The sequence below is a fragment of the Chiloscyllium plagiosum genome, chromosome 17, assembly GCF_004010195.1.
Source record: "Chiloscyllium plagiosum isolate BGI_BamShark_2017 chromosome 17, ASM401019v2, whole genome shotgun sequence".
NCBI lineage: Eukaryota > Metazoa > Chordata > Chondrichthyes > Orectolobiformes > Hemiscylliidae > Chiloscyllium > Chiloscyllium plagiosum.
In genome coordinates this window covers 809820-836860 of record NC_057726.1, presented here as the reverse complement: position 1 = coordinate 836860, position 27041 = coordinate 809820, and the positions used below count along the sequence as shown (strand labels likewise).

General features: G+C 43.2%; 1 protein-coding gene across 2 annotated transcripts in view; it reads left to right on the top strand.

Annotated features, from left to right (window-relative positions):
- Positions 1-27041, top strand: part of tango6 (transport and golgi organization 6 homolog (Drosophila)) — a 194812-nt gene that overhangs the window by 112037 nt on the left and 55734 nt on the right. For both annotated transcript variants that reach the window (XM_043706471.1, XM_043706470.1), the window contains exons 11-14: positions 2327-2488; positions 6873-7007; positions 7724-8170; positions 21278-21335. In XM_043706471.1, coding sequence (XP_043562406.1) covers positions 2327-2488; positions 6873-7007; positions 7724-8170; positions 21278-21335 — 802 coding nt within the window. The remainder of the gene's footprint in view (positions 1-2326; positions 2489-6872; positions 7008-7723; positions 8171-21277; positions 21336-27041) is intronic.

Sequence of the window (27041 nt, the reverse complement as noted above, 5' to 3'; positions counted from 1 at the left end):
GCTCTTGTCATCCAAGGTTCCTTTATCTTACCCCTTCTTGTCTGTCTCAGAGGGACATATTTATTCATCACTCGCAACAACTGTTCCTTAAACAGTCTCCACATGTCTATAGTGCCTTTACCATGGAACAATTGCTCCCAATCCATGCTTCCTAACTCATGTCTAATCGCATCATAGTTTCCTCTTCCCCAACTAAAAATCCTCCCATTTTGCCTAATCCTCTCCTTCTCCTCCTCTTCTTCTGCACTCTTTCCAGTTTAATAACATCCTTCTTATCAGGTGATTAAAACTGAACACGATACTCCAAGTACGGCCTCACCAAAGTCCTGTATAACTGCTACATAACCTCCGAACTTCTAAACTCAGTGCCCTGAAGGCCAGTGTGCCAAAAGCCTCCTTCACTGCCCTGTCTACCTCTGACTCCACTTTCAGAGAACCATGCATTTGAACTCCAAGGTCCCTCTGCTGCACTACACACCTTAAGGCGCTACCATTCACCATGAAACTCCTACCTTGATTTGACTTTGCAAATTGCAAGACCTCACACTTATCTAGATTAGACTCCATTTACCGTTTCTCGGCCCACTTCCATAGTTGATAAAGATCCTGCTGCAATTTCTGATAAAAACCTGGAATTTGAAAGCTGGCCTAAATGTGACCATGTAGCCACTGATGATTGCTATAATAGTGAATCAGATGACTTATGCCTACAGCAACAGAAATCTGTTGTCTGTGTTTGGTTTAGCTTAGTAACAGTGAGGACGGTTACCAAGGTAGTCAAATCAAGGTAGGAGTTTCATGGTGAATGTAGCAGTTATAGAGGACATTGGTGAGGCTGTACTTGGAGTATCATGTTCAGTTTTGATCACCTGATAGGAAGGATGTTATTAAACTGGAAAGAGTGCAGGAGAAATTTACAAGGATGTTGCCAGGACTGAATGGTCTGAGTTAGAGGGAGAGGTTGGACAAGCTAAGACTTTTCTGTAAAGCATAGCAGACTGACAGGGGACCTTATAGAGGTGTGAATCGGGTGGATGCACTCACATTGTTTTTTCCCAAGGTTGTGGAGTCAAGGACTAGAGAGCATCCCTTTAGGTAAAAGGGGAAAGAATAAAAGGGAACCTGGTGGTCAGCTTTTTCACATAGAGGGTGGTATGCATAAGAAAGAGCTGCCAGCGGGAGTGGTTGAGGTGGATTCATTAACAACATTTAAAAGGCATTTGTACAAATACATGGATAGGAAAGGATTAGAAGGATTTGGGCCAAGTGCAGGGAAATAGGGTTAGCGTGAACGGGCATTCTGGTTGGCATGGACCAGTTTGGGTCAAAGGGCCTGTCTCCCTGCTGTAGGATCTTATGACTCTGTGATTACTACTCCAGTTACGATATCACTATACAATTGCCTCCTAATCGCCTGTTTGATCCTTCGGTGAAACTATTTTGTTTTCTTTCATTTTGTTGAAGGTGTCAACTTTTGCTTCACCCAAGTGGCTTTTGATACTGAGAACCTGATCCTGTATCCCGACATCAGAGATCACCTACACACACACGAGCCAGCAAACTTTCCTTCTCCTTAGCTCTGGAGAGAATATACCTGTTGTGGCCTTAATGTTTGAATTCCAACTTTGAATATTGTCTGAAATTAGTGAATGGCACAAAGTTTGGAGCTGTCTGGTTAGTGTGGCCCAGCTGTGCACACACACTTTGACTGTTCTCCATTGAAGCAGGTTGATGGGTTCACTGAAAGTAGTGAAGTGTATAATTCCATGTGCCCCTTTCCCAGGGGTGTTTCATGTAGGGCTATCCCTACTCCCCTTTTTGAACAAGGGAACCACATTTGCTATCCTCCAGTCTTCTGGGACTACTCCTGTAGTGAAGTGTATAATTCCATGTGCCCCTTTCCCAGGGGTGTTTCATGCAATTCTTCAGAAAACCTCTCAATGTTGTCATGTATCCTGTCCTTGGTTGTAATCCTGGATGGCTCAGGATGTGTCACGATCTTTACAAAAAGGTTGGTTGCCACAAATGTGAGCAGTGAAGTTAGGACCCAGTCAATAGAGTGATCCAGGACTTGGACAGCAGCAATGGAAAAGAGAGCAGAAAGTTTTTGGAAGTAAGCTTGTTCTATGTGCGCTTCTTTTATTGGCTAAAAATGGAGCATCACTGCTAGTGCAATGAGGAGCCATATTGAGTTCAGCAGTAACAGTTAATGTTAGGGGAAAGAATGACAAAGTGCTTTGAAGAGGTGTGATATGTGTGAATGGTTTTGGACAATGGTGGAAAGATGCAGACTCTGGGTAAGGTAATGTGTGTGTCTATTTTTCAGGGTCTTACATGTTTAGCAGGAGAAATGGATGACAGGCTTGCAACAAGCCGTACTAATGGTTTGCCTGAATGGGAGCAGCAGGAACAGCAGTTAGTCACCTTGCAACTCATTGCTGTATTGTGTGAGAGATTTGGTCATCTCGCCCTCAACAATACTGTGCACGTGAGTTCCACAATTTCTCAACTACTCTATGTCAAAGCACTGCAGTCCCGGAACCCAAAACTGTACTCTTTGGGGAGCGCTAACAGTCTTAGCATTGAATTAAGAGTTGTCTGTGAGAGCTGAGTACTTGGCTTTCTGCAAGAGCAGGGCACCAGTACTGCATATAGCGTGCTTTGGGAGACTGCTACTGGATATAGAGGCATTTCTGTGAGAGTTGGATAACCTGGATGCAGTGTGTATTGGGTGACCATCTTTCATTTAATATGTGAATAAAAGTGAAAAGAAATGTTTCCTGAAGTGAGTATTAAATGCACTCATGTCAAGCAACCATGGAGCTTCTAAAACCATAAGAAATAGGAACTGGAGTAGGCCATTCCACCCCTTGAGCCTCTCTGCTATTCAATAGGATCATGGCTGATTGGTGTTCATATTCACTTTCCAGCCTTTTCCCTGTAACCCTTGATTTCCCTGCTTATCAAGAAAGTATCTCAGCCTTAAGTATACACAAAGACTCTGCCCTAACAGCTCTCTGTGGCAAAGCATTCCACAGACTCTCAACTCAGAAGAAATTTCTCCTGACTGTATCTCAGTCTTAAATTGGCACCTTTTTATTCTGAGACTGTGGCCTCCGGTCCTAGACTTGTCCATGAAGGAAAATATCCAATCAGCATTTATCATGTCAAGGGGAGAAAGTGAGGTCTGCAGATGCTGGAGATCAGAGCTGAAAATGTGTTGCTGGAAAAGCGCAGCAGGTCAGGCAGCATCCAGGGAACAGGAGAATCGACGTTTCGGGCATAAGCCCTTTCCTGAAGAAGGGCTTATGCCCGAAACGTCGATTCTCCTGTTCCCTGGATGCTGCCTGACCTGCTGCGCTTTTCCAGCAACACATTTTCAGCATTTACCATGTCAAGCCCTTACGAATCCTATACCTTTCAATGACAACACCTCTCATTCTTCTAAACACCAGTGAGTAGAGTCACAACCTGTTTAATCTTTATTCATAATCCCTCCATACCAGGTATCATCCTAATGAACCTTTTCTGACCCACCTCCAGTGAAATTTCCTTAAATAAGGGGACCGAAACTGCTCCCAGTACTCCAGCTGTGGTCACACCAGCACCCTTTTGTATAGTTGCAGTAAGACTGCCTTGGAGAAGGTGAGGACTGCAGATGCTGGAGATCAGAGTCAAGAGTGCAGTGCTGGAATATAGCGGGTCAGGCTGCATCTGAGGAGCAGGACTCCCTACCATTACACTCCATCTCCCTTGAAATAAGGGCCATCATTCCATTAGCCTTCCTGATTACCTGCTGTACATCTGTGCTAGCTTTCTAAGTTTCATGCACTTGTATCTCCAAGTCCCTTTGTGTTGCAGCTTTCTGTAGTTTTACTCCAGTGGAATTATACTTTTTTTAGGTTCTCCCTTCAAAGATGAACAACTTCACATTTTCCCACAGCCATTTTGTGGCAACTTTAGACCAAATAAAGGATGAACTAATTTCTGTGTTGAGTGTTAACCAAGACCCAGTATTCTATGAGTTCCAAACCTAGGCCCCTGTTCACTTCGCCTGAAACTGAAAATTAATGTAGACATTGATGAGATGAAGGAACAACACTGAGTACTGCATTGGGGCAAGTTGATCATTCCTTGTACCATGAGGTTTTGTACACTTGTTTCACTGAGAATAGGATTGTGTCTCCAGATACGTAAGCAGCACAGTACAGACTTCTGTGCCATCCATATCAATAACATGCCTGATCAGTGCTTTGTTACTGATACAAAGCAACATTTAAAAATAAAGCCAGTCATTTAATACTGGGTTTGTTTGACATGGAGTCAGAAATGGATTGAAGAGCATTACATTGTGTATTACACTGTGGCCTACGTGTGCATTATGGGTACAGTGGTAGTAAATAAAAGGGTAGGGCGCATTGGCTCAATGGAGGCTGATCTGGCACAGGGACTGGCATTCTTCGTAATACAGTGTAGTACTATGTAATTGTTTTAAAAATGCAGATTCTCATTTGTTATAAGCTCTTTCATGAGACAGAAGATTTAAAATTTTGAAAATAGAGAAGTTGAGCACAGAACAGGCCCTTTGGCCCACAATGTTGTGCCGAGGATTGTTCCTAACCTAAGATAAAATAATCTAAGCTACGCACCCCTCAATTCACTGCTGTCCACGTGCATGTCCAGCAGTCACTTAATGACACAACTTCCACCACCACCGCTAGCAATGCATTCCATGCATTCACAACTCTCTGCGTAAAGAATGTAACTCTATACCTTTCTCCTAATATCTTAAAACAATGATAACTTGTGCCAGTCAGTCCTGCCGTGGGGAGAAGTCTCTGGCTATTGACTGTATCCAAGCCTCTCATTACCTTGTACACCTCAATCAGGTTACCTCTCTTCCTCCTCCTCTCCAGAGAGAAAAGTCCGAGCTTAATCAACCTCTCTTCGTAAGACAAGCCCTCCAGTCCAGGCAGCATCCTGGTAAACCTTCTTTGCACTTTCAGCAAGGCTTCCGTATCTTTCTTATAATAGGGCAACCAGTGTGATTTCACCTGGGTCTTGCAGAGCTGCAGCAAGACCTTGTGGCTCTTAAACTCGATTCCCCTGTTACAGAAGGCCAAAACACCATATGGTTTCTTAACGACCCTATCCACTTGGGTGGCAACTTTGAGGGATCAATGCACTTGAACACCAAGATCCCTCTGTTTCTCCACATTGCCAAGAATCCTGCCTTTAATCCTATACTCAGCATTCAAGTTCGACCTTCCAAAATGCATCACTTCGAATTTATCCAGGTTGACCTCCATCTATCATTTCTCAGCCCAGCTCTGCATCCTGTCTGTTGCAGTGCAGCCTGCAATAGCCCTCGATACTATCAATGGCACCTCCAACCTTTGTGTCATCTGCAAATTTACTAAATCTCCCCTCAACTTCCTCATCCAAGTGATTTATAAAAACTACAAAGAGCAGAGACCCAAGAACAGAGCCCTGCGGGACACCATTTACCACTGACCTCCAGGCAGAATACTTTCCATCTACAAAAACTCTCTGCCTTCTGTCAGCCAACCAATTCTAAATCCAGACAGCCAAATCTCCCTGTAGCCCATTCCTCCTGATTTTATGAATGAGCCTACCATGGGGAACCTTATCAAATGCCCTTGCTGAAGTCCATATATATCACATCCATTGATCGACCTTCATGGACCTGTCTCGTCACCGCCTCAAAGAACTCAATAAGATTTGAGGCATGACCTGCCCCTCACACAGCCATGCTGACTGCCTTTAATCACTCTATGCTTTCCCAAATAGTCATAAATCCTATCTTTCAGAATTCTTTCCAAAGCCTTGCTGACCACAGATGTAAGACTGACTGGTCTGTAATTGCCAGGGATTTCCCTATTCCCCTTCTTGAAAAAGAGGAATAACATTCACCTCCATCCAATCCTCTTGGTACGACTCCCATGGAGAGTGAGGAAGCAAAGATCTTTGCCAGTAGCTTAGCAACCTCCTTTCTCGCTTCCCGGAGTAACCTAGGATAAATCTGGTCTGGGGACTTATCAATCTTAATGTTTGCCAAACTTTCCAGCACATCAACTTCATCAGTCTTGATCTGTTTCCCAGCTCCTCAAAGTTCTCATTCACAGCAAGGTCCCTTTCCTCAGTGAAAACTGATGCAAAAAACTCACTTAGGGCTTCCCCTATCTGCTCAGACTCCATGCCCAAGTTCCCCACGCTATCCCTGACCGGTCCTACCTTCTCCCGGATCATTCTCTTATTCCTCATGTATGAGTAAAATGCCTTTGGGTTCTCCCCAATCCGTCCTGCCAAGTCTTTTTCATGGGCCCTCCTGGCTCTCCTCAGTCAATTTCTGAGCTCCTTTCTAGTAAGCCTGTAATTCACCAAAGCTGTGCTAGATTCTTGCTTTCTCCATCTTAAGTAAGCTGCCTTCTTCCTTTTGACGAGAAGCTCCTCTGTTCTTGTCATCCAAGGCTCCTTAATCTTGCCCCTTTTTACCTGTCTCAGAGGAACAAATTTGTACGTCACTCGCAACAATTGCTCCTAAACAGTCTCCACATGTCTGTTGTGTCCTTTCTGTGGAACAATTGCTCCCAGTCTGTACTTTGCAACTCCTTTCTGATAGCATCATAATTTCCTTTTCCCCAATTAAATATCTTCCCTTGGTAACTGCTCCTTTCCCTCTCCAAGGCTTTGGTCAATAAGTATCAAAAGGTGATAAAGACTGATCCTTCATCACCTTTGTGAAAGGGAGAGTTGCTTCATGAGATACCTGGAGTGCTGTTAATAACCAACAGAATCAGAAATCATCTTTTTTTTGCTGCATCTTCTGTATTAACATAGTTGTGCTGCAGGTCATTGAGTTTGTCATTGCAACATTGGATCGTTGCTGCATGAACTTGACTCATCGAACTGAGGAGACTGTAGAAGCACAGACACTAAGTATGGGAATGGGACTTATAGCAGCCATGCTGGGAGGAGCTGTCCAGGTGAGTGAGCAAAGAAAAGAGAGAATGTGTAAGCATGGTTTTACATGATTTATGCTGAAGCAAGATTCTCTTTACATCAGTGGGCAATTTTGTACCAAATCATATAACTGCACTTAATCCATAAAACCTGGGGTTGGTTCCAGTTAGAGGTGCTCATGCTGCACACTTAGAGGCATGGCATATTCCTTGCACTCCTTGTCTTCCTACTGTTATTTACCCTTCGATATTCCCTTGTTCCCTCTTACAATTCCCACCACCACCTCCATTCCTTACCCTAGTTGGCTGCAGTCCCATGCTGCCTAACCTCTACCTATATGTGATTATTTCTACTTAACAAGAAAGACCAAGAGAAAGTTTAATCATTTTAAAAAATAATAATAAAAAGGTTTTGATTGAGTATATAGAGAAAGGCTATTTCCTCTGATTGTGGGAGTGACCGGAGATTCAGTAACAAAGTGTCATTGCATTAAATCTGCTACTGAGATTGAGGAGAGAAATTTGGATAATTTTCTTGATGCAGTGTGGTTGAAGTTAAGATCATTGCGTAATTTCCACAGAAACTGGTGTAACACTTGAACCAAAGAAAGGTGAAGGGGTAGGGTGAGGGAGCAAGACAGCAGAATCACATTAGAATTGATACAAATCCATGGAAGGAGAAGAGGGGCAGTATTGTAAATTTGGGGCGATCTCTGATTGTACTCCCTGTTTTACTGCAGCTCACCTCAACAGATTTTGATGCCATGAAACCGATGTTGCCCAGACTTGAACAGATTGCAGTGTTACATCCTGACCCTGTTATACAAGAGTTGGCATCAGATTTGCGCATTACTATTGCTACCCATGGAGCATTCTCCACTGAAACAGTTGCCACAGCTGCACAAAGCACAATGGGCAACCAAAATAAACCAACAAAGTCCAGCCACCCAAAAGAAACTTGTCCAGTGACTGGAAGTCAACGACAGTCACCCATTTCATATAGTGTTGGTGGGATGGAACACAGGAACATGGCCACCTCTGGTAACTCTCCCAGGAACTTCCACCAGATACTTCAGATCGCCTTTGACCCCGAGGTCCCTACACGAGCAGCTGCTCTAAGGACAATTAGCCACATGGTTCAACAACGTAGCCCTGATGCTCTCAGCAACCAAGAGAAGGTTCTATCGGTGAGCTTTCTTATTGTTTTCTTGGGATTGTTGCACATAGTTTTGGAATCATATTGTGAATGACTGAATTCATTGTGAAATGCTGTGCATAAAGTATGGTATCAAAAGTAGAAACTTTTCATTGATGTAATGAAGAAAGTATGCACAACAATCAACATTCAACTCTGGATCAGAAAAATTTAGGAATAATTACCATGACGGAAGATCATTTGAGACTGTGCTGGCTTTCTGTAAAACAGTCCAGTTGTTCCCCTTCATCTGTACTGCCATAGCCCTGCCAATTTATTTTGCTCGAGTGCTCATCCAGTTTCTGGTTACAATCATTCTCCTGAACTTCCACCACACTTGTAGCAACAGCTTCTGTGTTATCAACATTTACAGCACAAAAAAATTCTTCCTTACCTTTCTCACCAAAAATCTCAATGTGACACCTTGACCATGAGGACCCACTTTTCTTTGTCCATTGAATTGAAGCTTGTAGTAATTTTGTACCCTTCCTTCAAACCTGCCCTCAACTCCAAACTTCCAAGAACAATAACCCCAGCTGGTCGAGCCTAACCTTAGCTAGAATTCCTCATCCTGAAATCTTTTTTGCTCTGCATTCTTTCAAACTTCCTAATGCAATATTCTTGTTGTAGCTGAACCAGAGTTTTATACACATTCAATGTAACATTCCTACTTTTGTATTCAATGTCTCGATTTCTGAAACCGAAGATCCAATATTCTTTACCATCTGCTGTCTCAGTATATCGTTTATGCTTCCTCTGTTCCTGCACACTCTTCAGAATTGTCATTAAATCATATTTTTTTTCCCTATCCCTTCTGCCACAGTTTTACACTTCTTCAACATCAAAGGTTATTTCAAACCACTTTCATCAAAGCCAAAGGCCAAATCAATGCAAGTTTTAAAATTAATAATTTTACTGAGTGAAGTGCAAGAAAATGATAGAATAAATAACAGAGTATTGATCACAGATTAAGATCTTTATTATCAGGATTCACAGTCTGACCATCATTTTATCTATTATTGTGAAGATAAAAGATGACATTGTAATATTCCAAGATCATGGAGTCTTATGGAACAGAAGCAGACCCCTTGGTCTAACTTGTCCATGCCGACCAAGTTTCCCAAACTAAACTAGTCCCACCTGCTTGCGTTTGGCCCATATCCCTCTAAACCTTTACTATTCATGTCCCTGTCCAAATGTCTTTTAAGTGTTATAACTGTACTTGCATCTACTACTTCCTCTGGCAATTCATTCCACATAAGAAGCACCATTGATATGAAAAAGTTGCCCCTCTGATCTCTTTTAAATCTTTCTTCTCTCACCGTAAAAATATGCCCCCTAGTTTTGGACTCCCCCAACCTAGGGAAAATACCTTTGCTATTCATCTTATCTACGCCCCTCGTGATTTTATAAATGCATGGTCTAGGAGGATAGGAACTGACAAAGCCCTTGAAGTATATAAGGGAAGTAGGAAAAAACTTAAGCAAGGAATTAGAAGGGCTAAAAGGGGTGATGAAAAGTCATTAGTAACCAGGATTAAGGAGAATCCAAGGCTTTTTATCCATATATAAAAAGCAAGAGGGTAACTGGGTAAAGGGTTGGCCCACCCAAGGACAAAGGAAGGAATGTATGTGTGGAGCCAGAAGAGGTAGGTGATGTCTTAAATGAATACTTTGTATTGTTATTCACCAAAGAGAGGAAATTGGTGGAGGCTGATCTCAGGGAAGGGAGTGTCGAATTTCTAAACCAAGTTGCTATTAAAAAGGAAGAGGTGTTGTGCATCTTAAAATGTATTAAGATAGATAAGTGCCCTGGTCCTAATGGAACCTATCCCAGGATTTTGAGAGAGGCAAGAAAACAAATTCCTGAAGCCTTTGACAGACATCTTTGGATCTTCTTTGACCACGGTTGAGGTCCCAGAGGACTGGAGAATAGTCAGTGTCGTCCCATTGTTTAAGAAGGATAACAGAGATAATCCAAGAATTTATAGGGCCGTGAGTCTCACCTCAGTAGTAGGGAAATTATTGGAAAAGATTCTCAGGGACAAGATCTACAAGCATTTAGAAGCAAATGGACTGATTAGCGATAAACAGAATGGTTTTGTGCAGGTGACATTGTGCCTCACTAACTTGATCAAATCTTTTGAGGTGATGAAGATGTTTCATGAGAGGAAAGCAGTTGATGTTGTCTACGCAAACTTCAGTAAAGCCTTTGACAAGGTCCCTAATGACAGACTGGCACAAAAAGTGAAGTCACATGGTATCGGGGTGAGCGGGCAAAGTGGATACTGAACTGGTTTGGTCATAGGGTCAGGGTTGTGGTGGATGGATGCTTTTTGGAATGGAAGGTTGTGACTAGTGGAGGGTGTGACTAGAGATCAGTATTGGGTATCAGATCTGCTGTTTGCAGTCTACATAAATGATTTGGAGGAAAACATAGCTGTTCTAATTAGTAGGTTTGCGGGGCGATACAGAAATTGGTGGAGTTACGGATAATGATGACTATCAGAGAATACAGCAGGATAGAGATCAGTTGGAGACAAGGGCAGAAAAAATGGCAGATGGAGTTTAATCTGGACAACTGTGAGGTGATGCATTTTGGAAGGTCAAGTACAGGTGGAAATTATACAATGAATGGCAGAAACGTAAAGAGTACTGAGATGCAGAGGGATCTGGGTGTGCAGGTCCACAGATCACTGCAGGTGGCAGTGCAAGTAGATAAAGTTAAAAATCACACAACACCAGGTTATAGTCCAACAGGATGAAGGAGCGTCGCTCCGAGAGCTAGTGTGCTTCCAATTAAACCTGTTGGACAGTAACCTGGTGTTGTGTGATTTTTAACTTTGTACACCCCAGTCCAAAACCGGCATCTCCAAATCAAGTAGATAAAGTAGTAGTAGCCTTCATTGGAAGGGGCATTGAGTGTAAGGATAGACAAGTTATGCTGCATATTAAAGAACTTTAGCTAGGCCACACTTGGAATATTGCATACAGTTCTGGTCACCACACTACCAGAAGGATATGGATACTTTTGAGAGGGTACAGAAAAGGTTTACCAGGATGTTGCCTGGTATGGGGGATTTTAATTCTGAAGAAAAGTTGGCTAGACTCTTTGTTTTCACTGGAAAGCAGAAGTTGAGGTGCGACCTGATAGAAGTTTGAGTGCGTGGGTAGAGTGGCAAGTGTGAGGCTTTTTCCCAGGTGGCGAGGTCAATTACTAGGGACACAGATTCAAGGTGCAATGGGGGAAGTTTAAAAGAGATAAGCAAGGCAGTTTTTCACACAAAGGATGGTGAGTGCCTAGAATGCGCTGCCAGAGGAAGTGGTGGAAGCAGACAATAGCAGCAAACAAGAAACTCCTGGACGAATACATGAATAAGAGTGGAACAGAACGATACAGATCTTGACAGCGAAGACAGTTTTAATATGGAAGGGCAAAGTGTATCAGCAGAGGTTTGGAGGTCCGAAGGGCCTTTTCCTGTGCTATATTATTCTGTGTTCTCTATAAAGTCACCCCATAACCTTCTACGCTGTAGTGAAAAAAGTTTCAGCCTGTCCAGCCTCTACTTATAACTCAAACCCTCCAGTCCCAGCAACATCCTGGTAAATCTTCTATGAACCTCTCCAATTTAATCATATTCTTCCTGTTGCACGATCACCAGAACAATACATGGTCATCCATCTGTGGCCTCACCAGCATCCTGTACAACCTCAACATTATGTCCAAACTTCTGTACTCAGAGGTCTGAGCAATGAAGGTAAGTGTGCCAAATGCCACCTTAACACTATCTACCTATGACACAACTTTGAAAGAGCTATGTACCTGAACCCCTTGGTCTCTCTGTTCGACAATACTACCCAGGGCTCTACTATTAACTGTATAAGTCCTGCCTTTGCTTGTTTTACCAAAACGCAGTCGAAATTAAACTCCATCTGCCACTTATCAGCCCATTTGCCAAATTGATCAAGATCACTTTGTAATCTTAGATAACCTTCTTCAGTGTCCACTGTACTACAAGTTTGGTGTTATCTGCAAACTTAGTATCCATGCCTCCTAAATTCTTCTCCAAATATAAATGACAAACAACAATGCACCCAGCAGCGATTACTGCAGAACACTGCTGGTCACAGGCCTCCAGTTCAAAAAACAATCCTCCATGACCTCTGTCATCTATCGTGAAACCAATTTTGTATCTAATTGGCAAGCTCTCCCTGAATCCCATGTGAGAAATTCACCAAAGATCCTTAGATAGCACCTTCCAAACCTAAGACCACTTCCATCAAAAAGGACAAGGGCAGCAGGTACTTGGGAACACCACCACCTGCAAGTTCCTCTCCAAGCCACTCACCACCCTGACTTGGAATTATACTGCCGTTCCTTGACAGCCATTGGGTCAAAGTGCTGGAATTCCCTTCCTACCGGCATTGTGGGTCAACCCAGTGCAATTGGACTGCAGCGATTCAAGAAAGCAGGTCTTCACCATCTACTCAAGGGCAAACAGGAAGGGGCTATCAATGCTGGCCAGCCAGCGATGCCCAAGTCCCACAAATGAACATACAAAAAATAATCTGTCTGCTGTGCCATTTTATGTTCAAATTCAGTTAGCTGTTTGGGGTTCATAGCATAAGATCATAAGACATAGGACCAGAATTAGACTGTTTGGTCCATTAAACCTCTTTCTCTATTAAATCATAGAACATTTGGCACTGATTATTGCACCACCCTGTGAAACCAATCTGAAGCCCATCTAACCTACACTATTCTATTCTCATCCATGTGCCTATCCAATGACCATTTAAGTGCCTGTAAAATGTGCAAGTCCATAACTGTTGCCGACAGTGCGTTCCATGCCCCTAAAGAAACTACCTCTGACATCTGTCCTATATCTATCACCCCTTTCCCGACAGTGCGTTCCATGCCCCTACTACTCTCCGAGTAAAGAAACTACCTCTGACATCTGTCCTATATCTTATCACCCCTCAATTTGAAGCTATGCCCCCTGGTGCTAGCCATCACCATCCTAGGAAAAAGGCTCTCACTGTCCACCCAATCTAATCTTCAGATTATCTTATATGTCTCAATTTAGTCAACTCTCAACCTCCTCCTCTCTAACAAAAACAACCTCAACATACTCCACAACCACCTGATGAAGGACCAGCGCTCCAAAAGGTAGTGCTTCCAATTAAACCTGTTGGACTATAACCTGGTGTTGTGTGATTTTTAACTTTGTACACCCCAGTCCAAAACCGGCATCTCCATATCATAACCTCAAGTCCCTCAGTCTTTCCTCGTAAGACCTTCCCTTCATGCCAGGCAACAGCCTAATAAATCTCCTCTTGAACCCTTTCCAAAGCTTCCACATCCTTCCTATAATGCTGTGACCAGAACTGCACGCAATACTGCAAGAGTTTTGTACAGCTGCAGCATGACCTCATGGCTCTGAAACTTGATTCCTCTACTAATAAAAGCTACCACACCATGTGCCTTCTTAATAGCCCTGTCAACCTGGGTGGCAACTTTGAGGGATCTATGTACATGGACACCAAGATCTCTCTGCTCATCTACAGTACCAAGAATCTTACCATTCATCCAGTACTCTGTATTCCTGTTACACCTTACAAAGTGAATCATCTCACATTTTCCGTATTAAACTCCATTTTCCACCTCTCAGCCCAGCTCTGCAGCTCATCTACATCCCTCTGTAATCGAATACATCCTTCAGCACTATCCACAACTGTACAGCCCTTAGTGTCATCCGCAAATTTACTAACCCATCCTTCTACGCCCTCACCCAGGTTGTTTATAAAAATCACAAACCGCAGTGGACCCAGAACAGATCCTTGTGGTACATCACTCGTAACTGAACTCCGGGATTAACATTTCCCATTAACATTTCTTAAAGAACTCAATAAGGTTTGTGAGACACAACCTAGCCTTCACAAAATCGTGTTGACAATCCCTAATCAAATCCCTATCTGGTAGTGTGGATCCAAATACGGATGAACTGATCTCCAGGATGAACATTTCCCATCAACCACCACCTTCTGTCTTCTTTCAGCTAGCCAGTTCCTGATCCAAACTGCTAAATTGCCCTCAATCCCATGCCTCTGTATTTTGTGCAGTAGCCTACCATGGGGAACCTTATCAAACTCTTTACTGAAATCCATATGCAACATATCAACGGCTTTATCCTCATCTATCTGTTTGGTCATCTTCTCAAAGAACTCACCCTTCACAAAACCGTATTGACTATCCATAATCAACATCATCCTCTCTAGATGATTATAAATCCTATCTCTTATAATCCTTTCCAACACTTTACCCACAGCCGAAGGCACACTGGTCTATAATCATCAGGGTTGTCTCTACTCCCCTTCTTAAACAACATTTGCTATCCTTCAGTCTTCTGATACTATTCCTGTAGATAATGACGACATAAAGATCAAAGCCTAAGGTTCGGCAGTCTCCTCCCTGGCCTCCCAGAGAATCCTAGGATAAATCTCATCCCTAGCCCAGAGGGTTTATCTATTTTCGCACTTTCCAGAATTTCTAACACCACCTCCTTGTGAACCTCAATTCCATCTAGTCTAATAGTCTGTTTCTCAGTATTATCCTCGACAGCACTGTCTTTTTCCAGCATTAATACTGATGAAAAATATTCATTTCCCTTAACACCTCTGTCTCCACACACAACTTCCCACTACTGTCCTTGATTGGCCCTAATCTTACTCTCGTCATTCTTTTATTCCTGATATACCTATAGAAAGCTTTAGGGTTTTCCCTGATCCTATCCTGCAACAACTTCTCATGTCCCCTTCTGGCTCTTCTTAAATCTCTCATTCAGTCTTTCCTGGGTACCTACTAAATCTCAATCGCCCTAACCGAGCCCTCACATCTCATCCTAACATAAGCCGCCTTCTTCCACCTGACAAGACATTCAACTTCCTTAGTAAACCATGGCTCCTACGCTCGACAACTTCCTCCCTGTCTGACAGGTATGTACTTATTAAGGACACACAGTAGCTGTTCCTTGAATAAGATCCACCTTTCTATTTAGCCCATCCCCTGTAGTTTCCTTCCACATTCTGCACATCCTAAGTCTTGTCTAATTGTACCGTAATTGCCTTTCCCCAGTTGTAGCTCTTGTCCTCCAATGTATACTTATCCCTTTCCATCACTAAAGTGAACAGAACTGAATTGTGGTCACTATCACCAAAGTGCTCAGCTACCTCCAAATCTTAACACCTGGCCAGGGTAATTACCCAGTACCAAATCTAATGTGGCCTCTCCCCTTGTTGGCCTGTCTACATACTGTCAGAAAACCCTCCTGCACACATTGGACAAAAATTGACCCATCTAAAGTACTTGAACTATAGCATTCCTAGTCAATAATTGCAAAGTTAAAGTCCTCCATAACAATTACCCTGTCAGCCTTGTTCATATTGAGAATCCGCTTTGCTCTCCTTTCCTCTAAGTATCTGGAACTAATGGGGGCCTATAGAAAACTCACAACAGGGTGACCTGTCCTTTCCTGTTTCTAATCTCAATTGACGAGTCCTCACATGTCCCATCTGCCACCGTAATACAGTCCTTGGATGCTGCCTGACCTGCTGTGCTTTTCCAGCACCACTCTAATCTTGACTCTAATCTCCAGCATCTGCTGTACCCTCTTCCGCCTAGAAATCCCAGGTACTGACCCATGCTGCAAGTTGACCCACCTTATTCTGGATGCTCCTGGCATTGAAACAGAAACCCTTCAAACCAACCTCTTGCTTGACCTTATTTTGGACCTCCATACTCTCAACCTCTTCTATACGAAAACTACAATTTAGGTTCCCATCTCCCGATTGAATTAGTTTAAACCCACCTGAAGAACATTAGCAAATATCTGCCCCAGGATATTGGTACCCCTCTAGTTCACGTGAAGATCATCCTGTTTGTAAAGGTCCCACTTATCCCAGAATGAGCCCCAATTATCCAGGAATCCAAAACCCTCTGACCTGCACCATCCCTGTAGCCACATGTTCAACTCCCCTCTTTCCCTATTCCTCGCCTCACTATCACCTGCCATGGACAAGAAACCAGAGGTAACAACTGTATGTCCTAGCTGTAAGCTTCCACCTTAGCTCCCTGGATTTCTGCCTTAAATCCCCATCTTTCTTCTTCCTGCAAGTGTAATCGGCAGGGACGTCGATGGCATCCCTCACCTCATACATGTTGCAGGAGGAACATTGCACTGCCTTAGCTTCCACCTTAGCTCCCTGGATTTCTGCCTTAAATCCCCATCTTTCTTCCTACCTATGTCATTGGTGCCTACGTGGACTACGACTTGGGGCTGCTCCCCCTACCCCAGAAGGATCCCGAAAACATAATCAGAGACATCACGAACCCTGGTACCTGGGAGGTAACACACCAACCTTCAGTCTCTCTCATTCCCACAGAACTGCCTATCTGTCCCTCTGACTACAGAGTTTCCAGTGACTAATGCTTTGCTCCTCTTCCTCCTTCCCTTCTGAGCAACAGGTTCAGACTCTGTGCCAGAGACCTGTGCCCCATTGCTTACCCCGGTTAAGTGTCCCCCCCCCCCCTCCCCAATAGTATCTAAAACAGTATGCTTTTTGTTGAGGGGAATGGCCACAGGGGATCCCTGCACAGCCTGCCAGTTCTCTTTCCGCTCATCTACCTCCTTGTACCTAAGGTGTGACTACTTCCCTGTAACTCCTCTCAATAACCCCCTCTGCCTCCTGAATGATGCGAAGTTCATCCAGCTCCAGTTCCCTAACGCAGATGCTGTTAGCAGGGACACTGGTGGGACCTTACCTCCCACATTCTGCAGGAGGAATATTCAATTGCCCTAACCTCCATTCCCACTATTCTAAATTCCCAACAAGGCTCCTGAATACCAAAAGTGAGAAAAAAAGAATAGTCACTTTTTTTTTTGGATAGAGGGAGGAGGATGCATGGGAGATACTACCTGAGTAGTGTTTCGGATAAAGCAATTGCCCAATATAAAGCCTCACTTACTCAGCAGTCCCATTTCCACTCCTCCTCAGCTTGCACTCTGCCTATACACAAGGTAAGTTTTTAACCTTGACTCCTACCTTTCCTGCAAGGTTTGTGAAGCTTTGTAGCTCAGGTTGAGGTTTAGGATGTAGGTTTGCTCGCTGAGCTGTAGGTTTGATATCCAGACGTTTCATTACCTGGCGAGGTAACATCAGTGGCAACCTCCAAGTGAAGCGAAGCTGTTGTCTCCTGCTTTCAATTTATATGTTTGTCCTGGATGGAGTTCCTGGGGTTTGTGGTGATGTCATTTCCTGTTCGTTTTCTGAGGGGTTGATAGATAGTATCTAGATCTGTGTGTTTGTTTATGGCGTTGTGGTTGGAGTCCTAGGCCTCTAGGAATTGTCTGGCATGTCTTTGCTTAGCCTGTCCCAGGATAGATGTGTTGTCCCAGTCGAAATGGTGGCTTTTTACATCTGTGTGTAGGGTTACGAGGGAGAGGGGGGTCGTGTCTTTTTGTGGCTAGCTGGTGTTCGTGTATCCTGTTGGCTAACTTTCTTCCTGTTTGTCCTATGTAGTGTTTGTGGCAGTCCTTGCATGGAATTTTGTAGATGACGTTGGTTTTGTCCATGGGTTGTACTGGATCTTTGGAATAGAACACTTCCAACGAGCCACCACACACTGCAGCACAGACGAACTTCGGAAAACAGGAGAACCACCTGTACAATGTATTCAAGAAGAACGGATACTCAAAAAATACAGTCCACAGAATCCTCAGGAGCAAACCACGACAAGCAGACCTAACACAGCCAGAAACCCTAACCACCTTACCATACATCAAAGAAGTCTCAGAAATGACAGCCAGACTACCAAGACCCCTCGGAATCCTAGTAGCATACAAACCCACCAACACTCTCAAACAAAAACTAACAAACTTAAAAGACCCAGTACAACCCATGGACAAAACCAACGTCATCTACTAAATTCCATGCAAGGACTGCCACAAACACTATGTAGGGCAAACAGGAAGAAAGTTAGCCACCAGGATACACAAACACCAGCTAGCCACAAAAAGACACAACCCCCTCTCCCTCGTAACCCTACACGCGGATGAAAAAAACCACCATTTCGACTGGGACAACACATCTGTTCTGGGACAGGCTAAGCAAAGACATGCCAGACAATTCCTAGAGACCTGGCACTCCAACCACCACGCCATAAACAAACACATAGATCTAGATACTATCTATCAACCCCTCAGAAAACGAACAGGAAATGACATCATCACAAACCCCAGGAACCCCATCCAGGAGAAAGATATAAATAGAAAGCAGGAGACAACAGCTTCGCTTCACTTGGAGGTTGCCACTGATGATGTTACCTAGCCAGGTAATGAAACGTCTGGATATCAAACCTACACCCTCCTACCTTTCCGTTGAGCCTCTGGTCCTCGCTGTCGCTCCTCCCACTGCAAATGCCACCAAGAAAATGAAGGATGGGTGGGAGACGCTACCTGAATAGTGTTTTGGGTAAAGCAACCACCCAAATATAAAGCCTCACTTACCCAGCAGTCCCGTGTTTGCTTCTGCTCCATGCCTGATATGCTTCTCAACTCCACACCTCCTTTCACCCCAGAACTCTTAATCCCTTTACGAATCAAGAACCTATCTCTGTCTTAAATGTACTTAATGGTGTGGTCTCCACAGCCCTTTATGGCATTGAGTTTCACAGATTCACCACCTTCTGGCTGAAGAAATTTCTCCTCCTCTCTGTTCTCAAGGGTTGGCCCTTCACTGTGAGGCTCTGCCCTTGGTCCTAATCTCTCCGAGTAATGAAAAGATCTTCTCTATGTCTATTGTATCTAGGTCTCTCAGTATTCAGTTAGATCACCCTCATATATCTAAGTGCCATCATCCTCAGCCGCTTCTCATATGATCATTTTTGTAAACCTGCTCTGGACCTCCTCCATCACCAGCAGATCCTGTCTTAGATATGAGGCCCAGAACTACTCATAGTATTTCACATGCAGTCTGACCAGAGCTTTGTACAGCCTCGACAGTTCATCTTTGCTGTTGTATTCTGCAAGGTTATAAGATTGTAAATGGCATGAGTACATTGAAAAGTATAAACCTTGAAATGAATGCTAACATTACATTTGCCTTCCTTACTGCCAACTGAACCTCCATGTTAACTTAAGAGAATCTGAACTAGGACTCGTAAGTTCCTTTGTCTTCAGATTTGTGAAATCTTTCCCCACGTAGAAAATAGTGTACATCTCTAACCTTCCTACCAAAGTACATAACCTCTCTCATGTCCATATTGTATTCCATCAGCCACTTCTTTGTCCACTCTCCCAACCTGTCCGATTCCTTTTCCAGCCTCCTGCTACTTCAACACTACCTGTCCCTCCACCTATCTTTTTATGTGATCTGCAAACTTAGCAACAATGACCTCAGTTCCTTTGTCCAGATAATTAATGGACAACATGAATAATTGTGTTTCCAACATGGAACCCTGTGGAACTCCATTGGTCACTGGCTGCCATCCTGAAAAAGACTCCTTTATCCCTACTCTCTGCTTTCTGACAATCCTGTATCCGTACCAGTAGCTTGCCCCTCACACCATGGACTGTTACCTTATTAAGCAACCTCCTGCACTGCATCTTATCAAGATTCTGGAAATTCAAATAGATCATGTCCACTGGCTCGTGTCTAACTTGGTCATTACCTCCTCAAAGAATTTTGACAGATTTGTCAGGCATGACCTCCCTTAATGAAGCTGTACCGATCCAGCCCTATTTTACCATGCACTTCCAAATACTCTGCAACCTCATCCTTGATAATGGACTCTAAAGTCGTACCAGCAATCGAGGTCAGGCTAACCAGACTATCGTTTGCCCCCCCCCATCCCTCATGATCTTGTTAAATGGCAGAGCAGATTCGCAAGAGCCAAGTGGCCTGCCCTTATTCCTTGTTTGTATGTTCGTAACTGAAGATGATTGAGTCTACAACACTATTACTGAGTTTTGAGAAGATTTGTAGCTCAGGTTGAGGTTCTGGATGTAGGTTTGCTCACTGAGCTGGAAGGTTCATTTTCAGACGTTTCGTCACCATACTAGGTAACATCATTGTGCCTCCGGATGAATCGAATCTTCCAGCTCAGCGAGCAAACCTACTTCTACAATACCAACTGAGGACCTCCTGCAGTGGTGTCCTGGGAATTCATTGATTTCCAAAAACTGCCATCTTCCCTTCTGCTCAGTATGATTCTAAGCATCCAACTGCTTTCTCTGATTCCCCTTGATTTCAGTTTTGCTATGACGACTCAATGCCACACTCAGTCAAATGCTGCCTTAATGTCAAGGGCAGCCAATCTCACCACCTGTCTGAAATTCACCTCTCTTGTCCTTATTTGGACCTCAATTATAATGAGATCATGAGATACGTGGCACTGGCAGAACCCAAACTGAATGTCAATGAGCAGGTTATCGCTGTGTAAATACTCTGCTTGATAGCACTGTCGGCAGCACCATTCTTTACTTTGATGAACAAGAATTAGACAGATTAGATTTGTCTTGTCTTTTGGGGCAAAACATGCCTAAGCAATTTTCCACATTGCTGAATATTTGTCAGTGTTATGTACTGGGACAGTTTGGTTGGGGTATGGCTTGTTCTGACGTATTGGTCTGTTGTCAGGACCTTTGCTTTGCCCTGCATGCTCAGCTTTTTCTTGATATCATCCAAAGTGAAGTGAGAGGCAATGCATTGAATTATGATGTTGGGTACTTCAGGTAGAGACTGAGATGGATCTTCCACTTCCTAGTGAGATAATAGTATCAGATTCCATGGAAACTCTCAGAATGCAATTTGAGTATGGACAGAGGACTTTTTTAATCAACATTTTGGGCATATTATAATACTTGTGGCAGATAGGACTTGAATGTAGACTTTCTGACCCAAAGTTAGGGGCATACCTCTGTGTCACAAGTCATTTTCAGTGGATGTTGCTGTAAATAATGCAGCTAGATTGCTTGTTTCTGATTCTGTTAATGGTTGTTATCTGCCTCATGTTGGTTCTCATTGAAGTTTTATTATTTTAGGTGTTTTTGGAAAATCTGAAGCATGAAGACTCCTTTGTTTATTTATCTGCAATTCAAGGTAAGAAATATTGCTGAATGAAATACTCCACCACCTAAAAACAATTACAAATTGTGCTATCCACATTACAGATATATAAAATAGGAGCAGAAGTAGACAATTCAGTCTTTTTGAGCCTGTTCTGCCATTCATTAAGAGTATGGCTGATCTTTTGAGTTTAACATTCCACATTCTTATTTACCTTGATTTTCCTCTATACACTAATAAGAATCCATCTACCTCCACTTTAAAAAATGTGTAATGATCCCTGCCTACTAAAGCAGAGTTCCAATGTTGAACATTAGCAAAACTTTGCCGTTTCATGTCTCGCAGCCAATGCTTCATTGTTTGAACTTGCAGCTTGACAGTCATAGTGAGGTGATTTATGTGACCAAGTCTACGTCACAAACACAGAACAAAAACACAAAAACCTGTTTCTCTGATCTCCAGCATCTGCAGACCTCACTTTCTCCTCGAAGAACTCCCATAACCCTTTCTGCTGCCAGTCTGAAACCCAATAGTGTTAGCCTGACATTAAGTCGGGAGCATACTAAAATTGTTAGAAATGATATTTTAAAATACAATAACTAGCCACTTAGAAACACATTTTATAAAAGAGAATTTGTTTCTGAGCCTGTTGGATTTAATTTGTTTGTTGAATATAAATGGCTGAATTGAATGGGTATAGAAGGGGTGTAGTGGTACGGGGGATATGGTGTCTTTGAATTATCAGAAGCCTTTACACATATTTCAGTAAGGGCTAATGAGTAACTTGGTAGAGAATAGGGCCTCTGAAATGTGAACAAGTTCGCCTACGTGTGGAACCAGAAGAGGTGGGTGAAATACACATGGCACTCTTCGTCTTTTTTAGGGGCATAGCTTTAAATTAAGGGGGGGGTAGGTATAGGACAGATGTTAGGGGTAGGTTCTTTACTCAGCGAGTTGTGAGTTCATGGAATGCCCTGCCAGTAGCAGTGGTGGACTCTCCCTCATTATGGGCATTTAAGCGGGCATTGGATAGGCATATGGAGGATAGTGGGCTAGTGTAGGTTAGGTGGGCTTGGATCGGCGCAACATCGAGGGCCGAAGGGCCTGTACTGCGCTGTATTCTTCTATGTTCTACCTCTGACTCATGGTTACGTCATTTCCAACCTCAGGGCCACTACTTGCTTGAACTCTGTCCATGACATCAGTAGTTTGTCAGTGGTGCATTCTGATGAAGGGTCACTGGTCCCAAAATATTGTCTCTGATCTCTACCAGATACTGACAGACTTGAGTTTCTGCAGCAATTTCTATTTTTGTTTCAGAATTTGAGCATTCGTAGTTCTTGATTTTATTAGTATATCTGTGATGCTATAATGCTTCAAACCTTATGCCTGAATTTTTTCTGAAGTCTCTGGTGTGACCACTTCTGATGGCCAATTACTGCATTGCCTAACATTCTCAAACACAACTTGCTTTCAACAAATCTGTGCAGATTAAGCAATAGGAACAAGAGTAGGTCATTTGACCCTATCTGCCTAACCCAATCTCGAATATATTCAGTGATCCACCCTGCACTGCCTTCTGGGTAAGACAATTTCAGTGACCCTCTGGGAGAGAAATTCCTCTTCATCTCTATCTTAGATTGAACACTGCTTATTTTTAAATTGCAACCCCTCCTTTGAGATTCCTGCTTGAGAGGAAGCAACATCTACCTTTTAAAAACCACCAGAATCTTTTATGTTACAATAAGATTATCATTTGTTCTTCTAAATGCTAATGAGTAAAGAGCCCAACCTGCTCAACCTTTCGTCATAGCATCTTTGCCTCAGGCATCAGCATGTCATATTTGACCTGAGATGAGCTTCTGATTCATTGCATTATTTCTACCATTGTAACATCGGCTAACTTCACCTCTGCCTGAGCTGATCTGCTTATTCATGTCTTTGTTACCCCCAGCATTGACTATTCCAACACCTTCTCTTTTGCTCATCCCCGACATTCTACCTTCTGGTGAATTTGAGACCCTCCAAAACACTGCCTATGTCTGACTCGGACTATGTTCCTAGCTCACTGAACTACATTGACTCCCTGAGAAGCAATGTATGGTGTTAAAATATTCATCCTTGTTTTCGAGCTACTCCTTGACTTTAACCCCTCCCTATCTCTGTAATCTCCACCCACCATTTAGAACATAAAACATTACAGCGCTGTACAGGCCATTTGGCCTTCGATTTTGCACTGACCTGTGGAACCAATCTGAAGCACATCTAACCCCCACTATTCCATTCTCGTCCATATCCCTATTCAATGACCATTTAAATGCCCTTAAAGTTGGCGAGTCTACTACTGGTGCAGGCAGTGCGTTCCACGCCCCTTCTACTCTCTGAGTAAAGAAACTACGTCTGATATCTTTGAGGAGAAAGTGAGGTCTGCAGATGCTGGAGATCAGAGCTGAAAATGTGTTGCTGGAACAGCGCAGCAGGTCAGGCAGCATCCAGGGAACAGGAGAATCGACGTTTCGGGCATAAGCCCTTCTTCAGGATATCTGTCCTATGTCTATCACCCCTCAATTTAAAGCTATGTCCCCTCGTGCTAGCCATCGCCATCGAAGAAAAAAAGCCTTCACTGTCCAACCTATCTAACCCTCTGATTATCTTGTATCTCAATTAAGTCACCTGTTGACCTTCTCTCTAACAAAAACGGCCTCAAGTCCCTCAGTCTTTTCTTGTAAGACTTACCCACCATTCCAGGCAACACCCTAGTAAATCTCTTCTGAACTCTTTTCAAAGCTTCCACAGCCTTCTCATAATGCAGTGACCAGAACTATACGCAATATTCCAATTGTGGCTGCACCAGAGTTTGTACAGTTGCAACATTACCTCCTGGGTCCGAAACTCAGTCCCTCTACCAATAAAAGCTAACATACCATATGCCTTCTTAACAACCCTATCAACCTGGGTGGCAACTTTCAAGGATCTTTGTACATGGACACAGAGATCTCTCTGCTCATCTACACTACCAAGAATCTTAGCATTCCTGTTATTCCTTCCAAAATGAATCACCCCACACTTTTCTGTATTAAACTCCATTTGCCTCCTCTCAGCCCAGCTCTGCAGCTTATCCATGTCCCTCTGTAACCAACAACATTCTTCGTCACTATCCACAACTACCAACCTTAGTGTCGTCTGCAAATTTACTAACTCATCTTTCTATGCTTTTATTCAGGTCAATTATAAAAATGACAACAGTGGACCCAAAACAGATCTTTGCAGTACCCCACTAGTAACTGAACTCTAGGATGAATATTTCCCATTAACCACCACCCTCTGTCTTTTTGCAGCAACCAATTTCTGATCCAACTGCTAAATCACCCTCAATCCCATGCCTCTGTATTTTGTGCAACAGCCTACCGTGAGGGACCTTATCAAATGTCTTACTGAAATCCACATACACCTCATTCACCTGTTTGATCACCTTCTCAAAGAACTCAATAAGGTTTGTGAGGCACGACCTACCCTTCACAAAACTGTTGATTATCCCTAAACAGCTTATTCCTTTCTAGATTATTATAAATTCTATAACCCTTTCCAACACTTTACCCATAACTGAAGTAAGGCTCACAGGTCTGTAATTACCAGGATTGTCCCTACTCCCTTCTTGAACAAGGGAACAACATTTGCTATCCTTCAGTCTTCTGGCGCTATTCCTGGAGACAATGAAAACATAAAGATCAAAGCCATAGGTTCTGCAGTCTTCTCGCTGACTTCCCAGAGAATCACAGGATAAACCCCATCCGGCCCAAGGGACTTCTCTATTTTCACACTTTCCTGAATTGCTAACACCTCCTCCTTATGAACCTCAATCCCATTTAGTGTAGTAGCCTTGATCTCAGTGTTCTCCTCAACCACATTGTCTTTTTCTAATGTGAATACTAATATAAAATATTCATTTAGCACTTCGCCCAACTCCTCTGACTCTGCACACAGCCTCCGGCTGGATGTAAGGGTGCTTGTTAAGATTAGATTAGATTAGATTACTTACAGTGTGGAAACAGGCCCTTCGGCCCAACAAGTCCACACCGACCCGCCGAAGCGTAACCCACCCATACCCCTACATTTACCCCTTTACCTAACACTACGGGCAATTTAGCATGGCCAATTCACCTGACTTGCACATCTTTGGACTGTGGGAGGAAACCGGAGCCCCCGGAGGAAACCCACGCAGACACGGGGAGAACGTGCAAACTCCACACAGTCAGTCGCCTGAGGCGGGAATTGAACCTGGGTCTCAGGCGCTGCGAGGCAGCAGTGCTAACCACTGTGCCACCGTGCCGCCCACCAACTGAAAGGTTTGTTTTCCGATGTTTCGCTACCAAAGATAAGGACATCAGTGAGCCTCCAGTGACATATCAGTGAGCCTCCAGTGACATACTGATGGTAAGGCCTGCTTTTTATTTATTAGTTTAAGTTTCCTTGAGTTGGTGATGTAATTTCCTGTTCTTTTTCTCAGGTTCATTGTGTTTGCTGATAGAGTTCCGGTTGGAATGCCATGCTTCGAGGAATTCTTGTACGTGTCTCTTGTTTATTTCTTAGAAACATGGCATTCCAACCAGAACTCTTATCAACAAACGCGTTGACTTGGATCCCATTTACCACCCCCTGGGAAAAAAAAACAGGAAATGACATCACCACAGGAAATTGCACCACCAACCCAAGGAAACCTAAATGCAAAAATAAAATGTGGGCCATACCACTAGTGCTCCACTGGAGGCTTACTGATGATGTTACCTACATTGGTGATGAAACATCTGAAAACAAACCTTCCAGCTCAGCGAGCAAACTTGCATCGAGAACCTCAACCTGAGCTACAAATCTTCTTAAAAGTCACTAACAACTTTCCACTACTATGTTTTGAATGGCCCTAATCTTCTAGTCATTGTTTTATTCCTGATATACCTGTAGAAAACCTTTGGGTTTTCCTTGATCCTATCCACCAATGACTTCTCATGTCTCCTCCTGGCACTTCTGAGCTCTCTCTTTAGGTCTTTCCTGGCTAACTTGTAACTCTCAATCGCCTTAACTGAGCCTTCACATCTCATCCTAGCATAAGCCGCCGCCTTCCTCTCGACAAGAGATTCAACTTCCTTAGTAAACCATAGCTCTCATGCTTGACAACTTCCTCCCTGCCTGATCGCTACATAATTATCAAGGGCTCGCCTTGAATAAGCTCCACATTTCTGTTGTGCTCATCCCCTGCAGTTTCCTTCTCCATCGTATGCATCCTAAATCTTGTCTAATTGCATCGTAATTACCCTTCCCCCAGCTATAGCTTTTGCCCTCCCACATATACCTATCCCATTCCATCAATAAGTAAACATTTGAGATAACTGGGCTCATTTAATTCTGGTTTTGTTGAGCATTCCAGTTTTGATAAGTTCACCATTCCTAACCATACCTTCAGATGCCTCGGCTGTATTTGACTACATTTCGAAAAAGTAATTAATTAATTGTAAAATGCTTTTGAGATGTCTGGTGATCCCTAAAGGCATTGTGTAACTACAACTCTGTCAGAGCTTGAAGGACCGAATGGTCTACAACTGTTATTTTCTGTGTTTCTGTTTTGTTTTAAATATAAGTTGTGTGTTGGCAGTTAGATGCAACAGGACAAGTTTAAGTCAAGTGAGAAGAGGGTAATGTGGAGCTTAAGCACTCATTCAAATGACCTGTTTCTATGTTGTAAAT